This window comes from Balaenoptera musculus, chromosome 4 (assembly GCF_009873245.2).
Source record: "Balaenoptera musculus isolate JJ_BM4_2016_0621 chromosome 4, mBalMus1.pri.v3, whole genome shotgun sequence".
Taxonomy (NCBI): Eukaryota; Metazoa; Chordata; class Mammalia; order Artiodactyla; family Balaenopteridae; genus Balaenoptera; species Balaenoptera musculus.
The window spans coordinates 143,498,422-143,510,463 of NC_045788.1; the positions used below are offsets into that span (position 1 = coordinate 143,498,422).

At 56.2% G+C, this 12,042-nt stretch overlaps 2 protein-coding genes across 6 annotated transcripts in view; one reads left to right on the forward strand and one right to left on the reverse strand.

The window, feature by feature from the left end:
• The window catches only part of ITGB2 (integrin subunit beta 2), a 35,796-nt gene extending 33,873 nt beyond the window's left edge, over window positions 1–1,923 (reverse strand). For both annotated transcript variants that reach the window (XM_036849810.1, XM_036849807.1), the window contains exons 1-2: window positions 1,851–1,923; window positions 1,166–1,258 (exon numbers count right to left, since the gene is read on the reverse strand). The gene's annotated coding sequence lies outside the window, so the exon portion shown is untranslated. The remainder of the gene's footprint in view (window positions 1–1,165; window positions 1,259–1,850) is intronic.
• A 7,909-nt stretch (window positions 1,924–9,832) lies between these two features.
• The window catches only part of FAM207A (family with sequence similarity 207 member A), a 30,214-nt gene continuing 28,004 nt past the window's right edge, over window positions 9,833–12,042 (forward strand). The window contains exon 1 of one of the 4 annotated variants that reach the window (XM_036851759.1): window positions 9,833–10,090. In XM_036851759.1, the coding sequence (XP_036707654.1) occupies window positions 9,953–10,090 (138 nt within the window). In that variant the 5' untranslated portion in view covers window positions 9,833–9,952. The remainder of the gene's footprint in view (window positions 10,091–12,042) is intronic. The other 3 variants (XM_036851760.1, XM_036851761.1, XM_036851762.1) reach the window with 3 other exon arrangements.

The following is a 12,042-nucleotide window of genomic DNA, read 5'->3' on the forward strand; positions in this document are numbered from 1 at the left end:
ATGATCTAAATATACCTGTAACTGCTAGTAACTGTAAAACAGATACTAGCAGGTGGAATTTCTAAAAATATGACCCAACTATATGCTGCCTATAAGAAACACACTTTAAATATGATAATATAGGTAGGTAAAAAGAAGACGGATGGGAAAGATATACCATAGAAGCACTAATAAAAAGAAAAATAGAATGACTGTGTTAATATCAAGCAAAGTAGGCTTCACAACAATGCAAATTACCAGGTGTATGGTGGGGCTTGACTTAATGATGAAAGGGTCTATTCAACAAGACGATACAACAATTGTAAATGTGCATACATCTAACGACAGAACATCAAAATACATGAAGCAAAATCTGAAAGAACTAAAAGGAGAAATAGACAATGACAGCTGGAGCCTTCAATACTCCTTTCCCAGTAATCAATTTTTTAAAAATTAGACACAAGATCAGCAAGTACACAGAAGACCTAAAAAGCACCACTGACCAACTGGACCCGAAAGACATTCCACCCAGCAGCAGCAGAAGGTGTCCACAACACGGTCACCAAGGAAGACTGTGTCCTGGGCCATAAAATATACCAGAACACATTTAAGAGGATTGAAATCATGCACGATATGTTCTGTAGCCATAATGGAATTATTAAATGGAATTAAACCAGAAAATAAGCAACAGAAAGACATAGAAGAAATCTAAGAAACAACGTACTTCTAAATAATCCATGGATCAAACAGAGCCTCAAGGGAAATTAGAAAATATTTTGGACGGAATGAAATGAAACACAACATACCGTATTTGTAGGATGTAGCTAAAGCAAGGTGTAGAGGGAAATTTATAGCATTAAATGCAAACATTAGAGACCCAACAACATGAATGATTCTCAGGCATTCTGCCGAGAAGGCCAACAAAACAGAGACTCCAGCTTCTGGGGAGATTACCATCGGAACTGCAATGAGAATCCTTCTCCCAGCCATCACAGGGACAAAATCTACAAGGCGAATTAAAGAGTGGGGGGAAATGGGGGGGTGGCATCCTGTATTTAGGCGCATAGTGTGCACCCCATTCGGCTCAGCAGCACCCACCAGGAACGATACCCACCAGGGCTTCTGAAGTGTCTGTGTCTTTATGGGGCAGCATTTGTACGAAATGTCATTAAATCTCATCTAGTACCTGGGAAATGGCCTCGGCAAACCCTGGTGCATCCATTCTTGGGAACTCATGAAGTAGTTGAAACGCCGGTGGCAAGAAGGCAGACAGGGAATTCTGGGAATGAGAACGTGTAACAGAGGACATCACAGGCCTTTGTGGGGAGTGACCGAGAGGGACAGGGCTTTGCATCTCGAAGAAAACTGAAGCCAGGGAGGAGTGAGCTTTTGGAGCAGGATTCTGGGAATAATCTTCTCCCCTAAGTCAGCCGAGAAATTCCACTTGCAGTCACTTTCACCTCCACCTTCCAGAAAATTGACTTTATTTCACCAGGTGTTCATTGAGGACTCCAGGGCCTGGGCAGGACACTGAGCTGGACGCCCAAAGGGTGCAAGGCCGTGCCCTCCAGAACATCATGGCCTGGCTCAGAAGGCAAGCATGTCATGGTGATATAAAGCAGGATGAGGAGGGATACCCCAAAGTGTGCCAGGCCTGGGGGGTGGGGTGGGCAGGAGGCAGCCAGGTGAGTGTAGAAAAGAGGAAGAGATGCCATCCCCTTGCCGTCGTGGACATTGACCTGGGCACCCCCAGCCCCCTTCCTGCCCAGTCATGTCCCCACAACACACAGCCCGGAGAGCACAGTGTGCGACAGTGTGAAGAGTAAGAAATATTTAATGATGGAGAACATGCGAAGGGGTTCCAGGCTCACCATACAGAGGTTCCCGGGTGGGTGCAGTTTTGTTGCCGACACTGGGGGGAGGCTGCAGTCAGACACTGAAGCCCACGATGCTGTGTCTGTGGGACAGATGAGGCATGAGAGCCGGAGAAAGACCAACCCAGCACCCAGCACCCAAAAGGCAGAACGCAGTCCCTTGAGAACTCGCCCCACGTGACGTGAGGGCGTTCAGGGGAGCAGCAAGGCTGCCGGCAGCTCCTTCCCAGCCCCCAGCTCCTGGCCGGCACGCCTCCACCATCTCACCTCCCTCTGCCAACCGCCCTCCCACCTGGCCTGCAAATTCCCCCTCCAACCCAGCCCTTGTCTTCTCCAGACCCTTCCCCCATCTTTGCTTTTCTCTTTTTAATTTCTTCCTGCCAGTAGCTTCCTTCTGCAATGTTGATTCAGCTGTTGCTCTTTTGTGGGGAGGCGGGGGTGGGGAGGCGGGGATGGGAGGTGGGGGGTTGGGGGGGGTGGGGGGAGACGGGGGAGGTGGGAGGTGCTGGCAGAGGCAGCTGCAGAGGGGGTGGCAAGCACACTCCAGGGGGGCTGGGGGACCAGAGCAGGAAGTAGTGCTCGCCATGGCAAGGGCTCTAGTAGCTCTTGCTCATTTGGCCCCACACAAACCCACACCAACAGGCAGAAAGCCACCCAGCCAGGACAGTGGAGAGCCTTGCTCTGATCCAGGCCACGTACGTGCAGGAGGGTAGCCAAGCGAGCATGGAAAGGAGAGAAGAGACTTGAGAGGCTGGGGGCTGCTTCTAGCTACCTACTGTCCTGAACACTGGCCACAGCACACCCAGCCCCACTTCTCATTGTCAAGCAGAGGGCCTTTACTCCTTAGCCTTCCTCCTTGCGGCTTTCTCTGTTTGTGGGAGGGAGCTGAAGAGGTGGCGTTCCTATTTCCCTGACATACCTGGAAGGAAGGTGTCTGAGCACACCAGGGAGGCTGGGGTGGGCGCTGGGGCCTGAGCAGGGGTTGCCCGACTCTCATCAAAGCATAGAGATGAACTGATAGGCTTGACAGCGTGGACGGTCACACTGAGAAGAGTCCCTGTCGGAGGGAGGAAGACTGGGCTCTAAGTTGAAAGGAGACTGAGACAGCAAAAAAGGTAAGCAATCACCAACTCTGGAGAAAAACCGGAAAGTTGTACCAAGAAGAAAATGTAATTACAGTATGTCCACTTGGCTCAGCAGAACACATTTACACAGTTAGAATAAGGAAAGCACTGAGCCCAGATTAAAAATAAAACTGTGATAACAGCTCTACGGAGAGGTGAGGGATGGGCGGGGGTGTGAGGAGCTAACACCTTCCTCTACCGGAACAGGAAGATCTAACACCTTCCCAGAGCCCTCCCTCCACCACAAAGGCCAGGCTGATCTGTGGGGCGCCCATGGCAGGGTGGGGTGGGGGGGTTGGGGGCACGAGGGGGCTGGACATCTAATCCTAACCCAGTCCCCAGGGTCATTCCTCTTCTTCCTGGTACTTGTCATATTGCCATTTCCTGTTCAATTTGTGTTTTCCACCAGTGCCACTTGAGGATGCACATCCACAGGAAGTCTGGGCTGCCTTTGTCAAAGCAAGTTGGCACCTTCCAACCCCGGATTGAGTGGCCCAGTTCCCAGAGGCGCTGTCTAAGCTCCTCTTGCCCCAGGGACCTGGCTGGGGGGAGTGGAGTCTGAGGCTAGAGATAGCACTTGCGCTTGAGGTCTAACAGCTGGGCCCACTAGTAATGGTGGCAACTCAGGACCCTTGGCCTTGTTTTTCCTCTGGGCCTTAGTTTCCCACAATCTGCTCCCCTGCCCAGTTGGGAGGATAAATGAGGACACGTGAAAGGATCCTGCAATGGGCCTGGCACACAGCAGGTGCCCAATAAATGCAAAGATGTAAATCATAAAAAGAAAAATGAGATGCGGTCCCAGCGCTCATGGAGCTTTTGATAAAATTACAGACTTTTTTTTTTTTTTTTTTAGGGGAGGGTCTATATCTGGATTTACAGAGAAATTTCTTCCCTTTAAGTTTTCTGCTTCTACCTTCTAACTTTTGAACCTGGGGGAACAATCTATCTTTTCTGCATTGGTCTCTTTCCATGTAATAGAGAGGAATCAGATTCTCTCCCCGTTCCCTCCCAGAAATGCGGTGCAAATTTGAGCCTGGCTTCCCCAAGTTGAGAGGATGAAGTAAGAAGGATGCAGACGAAAGCGTGGCATCTGAGCCCTTCCTGGGGGGTGGGGGGTGGGAGCACTGGCCCCCGCCCACCCCCAGGAGATGGTGGGTTTTAGGCACGGTGAGATTTCAGAGGAATGTCTGAGAAACTCCTTCTCACTCGCCCCCCTGCCAGGATCCCTGGGAAGGTCCACAAAAGCCCACATGCTTTTGTGATCCTCCCCACTGGGGACCCCAAGCTTCTGCTAAACCTAATTACCTGCCTCATCCCTGAGTTCGCCTGTGTTGTCCTACCCGCATGCTTGGCCCTGAAGCCCTCCCTGCCCACCCACACATTCCCCACCCTGAAGGGTCCCACCTAAACGCTGTTGGCCCGTGGACCCCTCATCCCTGCTGTGTCCCTAACTGGTAAGGAGCTGTCCCTTCCTCTGGCCCCAGGGTGGCACTTTACACGCAATGTGTCACATCGGTCGTGTAGAGGTGAAGGGCAAAGGCCTGGGTGCGTGGCCTCAGACTTGCAGCCAGTGCCCTCGTCCACCAATGAGAATGATGACCACGGCACTCTGTCACCAGGTGTGGGGTTATGAGCCACACGGACACAGGACAGCGCCTGGCACAGAGGAAGTGCGATGGGTCTGCTGGGGACGGGGAGGGGCAAGCTTTCCTGGGAAGAGCAGATAGCACCTGTCTTCAGCTTGGCTGGCTGTGTGGCCTGTGCTGTGACAGCCCCAGCCCATCCTGCCTTCAATAAGCAATTGCATTTAAACACAGACGGAGGGCCAGCCTGTGGGTTGGGGTTCTCCGGGAGTGAGGACAGTGGCGATGGGGGCAGGCGGAGGGAGCACCTGGGCGCTTCTTGGGAACGCAGATCCACTGGTCCACGTCCAGCCCACTGGATCGGAGCTTGGGGAGGGCCCCGGTGTCCGTTTAACACACTCCGGTGGCAGGTCATCAGTGGGGGGACGAGCCCAGAAGGGACCCTGAGTCCCGCGCCACACTGGCCTGCATGGGAAGGCACTAGGCACTGGGGAGGAAGGAGAGGAGGACATCAGAGGCTGGAACAGAGCCCAAGACCACCCAGCGCTGAAGCAGACCCCAGAGGTCATTTCTGTCTTAGAAACTTTCTCTCTTGGCCTTTCCTGTCATTTCACGACTCCTCCTCCTCCACTGAAGCACCTCACTGGCTCCCCAGTTCCCACTGAACCCCCGAAGGTGGGTGTTGCAGTGCCTGACCCACCTGGGCCCCTGGCACTCTTGCAGGCATCCCAGCTGGGGCCAGGGGCCCCCTCTGCACACCTGCTCTCCTCCTCCTTCTTCCTCCCTCCTGTCTGGTTCTGGGTCCCAGCCCAGAGGCAGCCTCTCGGCCTGGAGGGACCTCTCCAGAAAGGTCTCGCCCTCCTTCACCGGGGAAGCCCCTGCAGTTCGGGGGACGGTTTTCTATCTTCCTTCTCCCACTTAGGTTGTGTTGTTTTTCTCCAAGAACTAGCAGCTCGTCTCCGGCGCGGGCCCCATGGGTCAGCCTTGCTGCTGCCGCACAAAGGAGGAGGGCAGGTGGGCAGTGGCTGAGCTCGGGAGAGCTGGGGTGCAGGCCAGGCGCAAGCTGGGCAGGTGGCTGCAAGGCGTTAGGCCAGTTCCTGGAAGGCGCCTTTTTCTATCTGTAAAATGAGGGCGGGGGTCTGCCTCTCAGGATGCTGAGATGAAGGAAGGTCTCAGCAGAGCCTGGAAACACGGAGGTGGAGCCGGGGTCAGGGCCAAGTGCCAGGCCAGCCCAGCAAGGCTGCTGAAGCGGGCAGGGCAGGGGGTTAGGAGGGGAGGGCATGGCACCCAGAGGCTGGCTAAGCTTGGGGTGAAGCCGAGGTGGCGCTGGGGAGGAACATGTGCCCTAATCTGGGTGTGGCACCGTCCAGCAGGGAGCGACCCATTGAAGGTCACATGGGTAGGAGGAGGGGCCGGGCTGTCAGAGCTGAGCTGCAAGCCGGCTGACCCTGCACTGTGTGCTGGGTGGGTGTCAGGGAGACCTAATCCTTTTCACACTTTAGCAACGATCAAGCTTCCTAGTTACAAAGGCTGCACCACCCAGAGAGTGAAAAAAGAGGCTCGAGGGGCGCGGACACCGTGCACTGCGGTGACATCTCTGGGCAACGGGATTAAAGGGATTTTAACTTCAGAGCTAGATTTCTGTATTTTCCAAATTGTCTATGATAGCCACGTATTAATTTTGTAATCAGAAAAGGATGTTACTATAAATCAGGTTAATGAGACCACAAACCAAAAACCTAGGGACCCACCCCTATCAGCGGGCTCTCTCTCTAGATGGGGGAGGGTTAAAAGGAGGAAAAGGAGCAGAGCTGGAAGGAGGGTGCCAGGCTGCGGGGCTCCCCGGAGGGCCACGGGCCAGGGCCGCCGCGTCTCTTAGCCTGCGGAGTCAAGTGGAAATCGCGAGCTGGGTAACCTCCTGCCCGGCCTCATCCTCTCGCCCCTCCCTCACCACTTCCTCCCGATCACCCCCCCCCACCCCCGCCCCCGCGACCACATTGAGGACGCATTATTTTACCCCAAAAGTTTCCCAGTGCAGCAACTGCACAACCCCAAATAGTTTGCACCAGACCTTCCTGTCGCATTGCTGGGCGCAGACGGGCGGGACCCGCTAACCCCGTGGTCGCCGCGCGCAGAGGCGCACAGGTTGGGCCCGGGCCGCGCTGTCCCAGAGCCAAGCGGGAGGCACGCGTGCCCGATTCCCAGAAATTCCTCCTGTTTGGGGGATGCTCAGACGACAAACGGCCCCGCAGAGACCCAAACCGATCATTTTTAACCCCAACGCCAGCCTCAGTCTCCCAATCCGTAGCCGGTGGACGGAGCCCACTCGACCACGAGGCTGGGGCAGGTCCCAGCCGCACGCCCTGGAGTCTGGCGCCTCCTTCCCGGAGCCGCTTCCTTAGGGGTCCTCGGGACGCGCCCGCAGAAGCGCAGAGGAAGGGGAGCCGCCTCCCCTCCCCATCGCCCCGGGGCAGCAGGACGCGGCAGGAAGGTCCTCACATGGAGGAGTTTTCTTTGCCCCGGCCCGGCTCAGACGCCCCAAGAACCTCCGCCTGCCGCGGGGCACCCTGCCTGGTGCTGGCGCTGACACCCCGCCGGCCCGCCCCTGAGCCGCCAGACTCTGCCGGGTTTGCTTCCCTACCGACCTGCTGCCCCTGGAATCTGAGCACCGGCTGCCCGCAGGGGCCTCCTGGTGCTTTACCCGTCAGTCCTCAAAGAACCCCTGCGGCAACCCAGTGTAGAGACGGGGAAACTGAGGCTCCTACCTTGCCCAAGTCACCTCCAAGCCTGGCCACCTCGCTGGGGGCGCGTGAACCGGGCCTCCTCTCCGGGGAGAGGCCCGGGGGCTCCCGAGACCTAGACTCAGGCCCGGCAGGGGCTGAGGGGAGAGGAGTGTGGCCAGGGAGGGGGCCGATAGGACGCCTTCCCGGGGCTGAGGAGGGCTAAGGAAGGCTTATCCGGAGCCGGGTTCACGGGGCTGGGCGCTGTACGCGGGAGGCTGGTGCAGCCCCAGGACCACCCCAGGAAGGAAGTCCTGACAGGGGGCACATGGAGACGCGTGGGGTCAGGGCATTGGCCCAGGGTCAGTCAGGGCTGGGATGCAGTGGCCCCTGGGGCTCCACGTCCCAGCCCAGCCACTGGCCAGGGCGGCGCCCACGCAAGGAGCCGCGGGCGCTGGGAGGAGCAGCGGGTCAGAGCCGGGGGTCTGCAGCCCCGCTGTTCGCAGGTTGCCGTCCGCTCTAACGCGCAGCCTGGTGGGGTTTGGGAAACCCGAGAGCAGAGAGCTGGGGCGTCATCAGGAAGTCCTTGCGGAGGGCCCCGAAGCACCGGGTGGACCGGGATGAGCGGCGGGGTGTTTGCCCCGAGGCTCTCCCGGAAGCCATCCTTCCACGACTTCGTGGGACCCCCGGATCCGCGAGGAGGTCCGCGCCCTGCGGAGGCTGAAGGCGCTCGGGGTCCGGGGAAGGGCCCGCGCTGGGATTCCCAGCACGCCCGCGCCTGCGCCCGCGGCGCCCCAGCTCCTCCAGGGAAACCCACGCGGGCCGCGGGCGCCCTCGCGCGACAGAAGAATTAACTCGCGCCTCCAGCACGGGGGGCGTGGCCTGTCCAGAGACCACCAAGGCCGCGAGGTCCCGCAGGGAGGCGGACGGCATATGGGACAGAGGAGACACGGCTGAGCGCTGGGAAGGACAGAGCGGCTGAGCGAGGGGTCCTCCCCTGGAGGCCAAAGCCAGGGGTAGCCTTTCCAGGGCGATCATGGCCGTGGCCCCTCTGGGGAGGTAGGGGCCTCCAGTGAGGAGGCCAGGGCAGGAGCCCAGGGGGGGGTGGAATTTGGAGGGAGTGATAAGGGGGCTCTTGGGTTGGATGTGACAGGGAGAGGGGACGCTAGCCAAGGTGACAGCGCGGTTTGGGGCTTGGGAGGCTGTGTGAGTGCCCGTGCCATTTCTTCCGGAGGGGAATATACTGCCCGGGTAGTGGGGGCAGGTTGGGATGGGAACCAAGAATTCCACTTTAAGATTCCCTCAATTTCAGGTGGAGACCCAGAGAGAGGTGGGGCTGCAGATGAAAGTGTCAGGGTAGCAGGGTGTGGCCTGGTCACGCAGGGGGATGAAGGGAAAGAGAGGGAACGGGCCCCAGGATTTAAAAAACTCATAACAGATCCATTTTGCAGCAGTTGGACATTCTTTTCCTTCTATTGAGAAAGCATGGGCTGTACAGAAAAGGCAAAAAGCAAACCCTGAAATAGTGGCTGCCCTGCAGGCCTTTGGAGCTGGCCAGGGGCCCGGCTCACTGGGGGTCGGGCAAGGGAGCAGGCCCCCAGGTCAGGAGGCAAGCCCAGGCCTCCCTGCCACAGCCGGCTCAGGAAGTGAGGCTAGCTGGATGCGGAGTATGCAAGTGTGTCGAAGATCAGGCCCAGTGATGCTGGGGCCGACAGAACAGAGCTGCTTCTGGAATGCTGCCTAGTGCCTCTGCGCCTGCTTCCGGGAGGTCGTCCCTGGATGCCAGCTGAGTTAGTGCTGTGTCTGCATGCACCCTGGCAGCACGTGTACCCAGCAGTCATTACCTCTGTGTTCTCCTTAGGTCTGGCGGAACCAGAGAATGACTCGTGACACCCCTTAAAGAAGTTGTAGGTGCCACCAGACGAGTGGGGACACGAGTGGGTGGTGGGCTTGGCCTTCTCCGTGCTCCAGAAAGCCTCCCCAGAAGTTCCACTGCTCTGGGTCCCAGCCAGGAAAGTTTCTAGCCAAAGGAAGCTGGTCTGGCAGGCGCTGGTCAGACACCCAACCTGGCCCTGGGCAGGCGCTGGTGATAGCAGGGCCACTGACAGAGTTGGGGTGCCGAGCCTGAGAGCTGGCTTCTGGGGTTTCTTCCAGGGACATTTCTCTCTGGCCCCAGCCCAGATCCGTTCTGTGAAGTCGCCCCTATAAATCCTGGCCTGATGCCTCTGAGGTGTTTTAGTAAGTATGGGGTTTCCTTTAGGGGTTCCCCAGTCCTCCGATTCTCTTCCTCCCCGCAGGGCGTTTTTGACAGGCACAAGCAAACACACTCGTATATTTCAACAAACTTGATCCCCTCCAGCGCTGTAGCCATCATTCTCCAGATCGCAGGGAGGCTGCGTGATTCCAGCAATTAGCCACACCTGCCCCGGGAGGCGGGGCGGAGCCAAAGGCGGGACGAAGAGCGCGGCCCCGCCCCCACACCGCAGCCTCGCCCCTCTGCGGCCACGCCCCACTCCTCTTTGGCGCCTCGAGGCCGGCGCGGGCAGGATCGCGGATTCCAGCCACCGCGGCTCTCGTTTCCGCCGGGCCGCTAGAGCGGCGGACCAGCTTCCGGCAGCCGGTGCCGCGTGTGCTCCTCGGCTTCCGGCCGGTTGTGGGTCTCCGCCGCGGACATGGGGAAAGTGAGGGGTCTGCGGTCCCGGGTGCACAAGGCTGCCGTGAGGCCCACGGGGGAGGCCGCCCTCGGCCCCGCGCCCCCCGCCCGGGAGGCGGCCTCTCTGCAGGCCTCGGCTGGCGGAGTCGGGGGGAAGGTAAGCTGGGGACACCGCGGGCCGTAGGCGTGGGGAAGGGCTGCGGGTGGGGGAAGGGGGCCGCGGGCCGGGGTCGGGGCGCCACACTTTGCGGCCTCGGGGGTCCCGGGCCGGCTCCGGCCCCGCGTGCTTTGTGGGCGCCCCCCTGTCGCCCCCGAAGGGTCCCCGCGACCCCAGGACCGCCCTGGGCCTCGGCGGAGTTTACCGCGCGGCCTGCGGGCCTTCCTAGTCCGCGAAGTGTCGTGGCCTCCGTGGACCCCGAGGCTCGGCTGCTCACGTGCGCGACGGCCTGGGAGGCGTTGACTTGCTCCGCGTTTGGAGTTCTGCGAGGGAGGACCAGGAACCTTCCATCCCCACGTGTAGAAATGCTGCGCGAAAATGGCAAAAATTTCTGTGCATCGTAGCTGTGCTCCGAGGAAAGGAAAGGGAATTCCCAGGATTAACGAAGAAAACGAAGAGCAAACTGAAGAGACCCTGTACCCTGTAGCAGTACCCCCCGTCCCCCCATCTTACCTAGCCCTAAGTAGCCACTGATCTTTCTGCCGCTGTTCGGTACATTTCCTATGGATGGAGCCGTGGCCTTTGCGTGTAGGCTGTGGCCTTTGCGTTTGGCTTCTTGGACTTAGCATAGCGTTTTCAGCGCTCATGCAGGTTGTATGATGTGTATCAATGCTTCATTCCTTTTTGTGGTGGAACAATGTTCCACTGTTTGGTTACACCATGTTTTGTTTATCCAGGTGCTGACCCTGGAGCTTCCTGGAAGCATTTACTGGTGTTTGTAACCAAAGGGCTAGCACCCGGACAGTGGACAAAATCTTGCTGGCTTGTGGGGACTGTGGCTTTGGATCAGTAATGCTAAAGAGAACAGCCATGTTTGTTAAGCACTTGCTGTGTGCCAGGCACTTTACTTCTTCATAACAGCCCCAACCCTCATTTTGCTGAAATGAGGAAAAAACTGAGAGTTTAAATTAATTACCAAGGACATTCAGCTGCTGATGGAGGAGCCGATGTTTGAAACCAGGGTCTGGCATCAGTGCCCTGGTTTTCATAAAAACTTTATTGGGGTAGAATTCATGTCATAAAATTCACCCATTTAAAGTGTACAATTTAATGCTTTTTTTTTTTTTAGTATATTCACAGATTTGCACAATCATCACTACAGATTTCAGAACATTTTCATCACCCTAAAAGGAAACCCCATACTTATTATCAGTCATTCAGTCATTCTGGCAACCATGAATCTGCTTTCTGTATATATATGTCTTTTCTGGATGTTTCATACAAATGGAATTATACGATACGTGGCCTTTTGTGTCAGGGTTCTTTCACTGGGCATGCTTTTGCAGTTCATCCTTATAGTACTATTTTTGTAGCATCCTTTTCTTTGTTGTCTTTATTCTTTTTATGGCTGAAAAATATTCCATTGTATGGGTATACCAGACCATGTCACATTTTATTTATCCATTCATAAGTTGGATAGTTAGGTTGTTCCAAATTTTGGCCATCATGATAATACTGCTGTGTACAAATTTTTCGGTGGATGCATGGAGTGGAATTGCTAGGATGTATGGAACTCTATGTTGAACTTTTTGAGGAATTGCCAGATTACTTTCCACAATGGCTGTGCCATTTTAGAGTCCCACCAGCAATAAATGAGGGTTCCAATTTCTCCACATCCTCACCAGCACTTGTTATCGTCTGTCTTTTTGATTATAGCCATCCTACTGGATGTGAGGTGGTATTTCATTGTTTTGATTTGCATTTCCCTAAGGGCTAATGAATAATGTTGAGGATTTTTTTCATGGGCTTGTTGATTGTGTATCTTTGGAGAAATGTCTATTCAAGTCCTTTGCCCATTTAAAAATTATGTTGATTATCTTTTTGTTGAATTGTCAGAGTTCTTTATATATTCTGGATAGTAAACCCTTATCAGATATATATGGTTTGCAAAT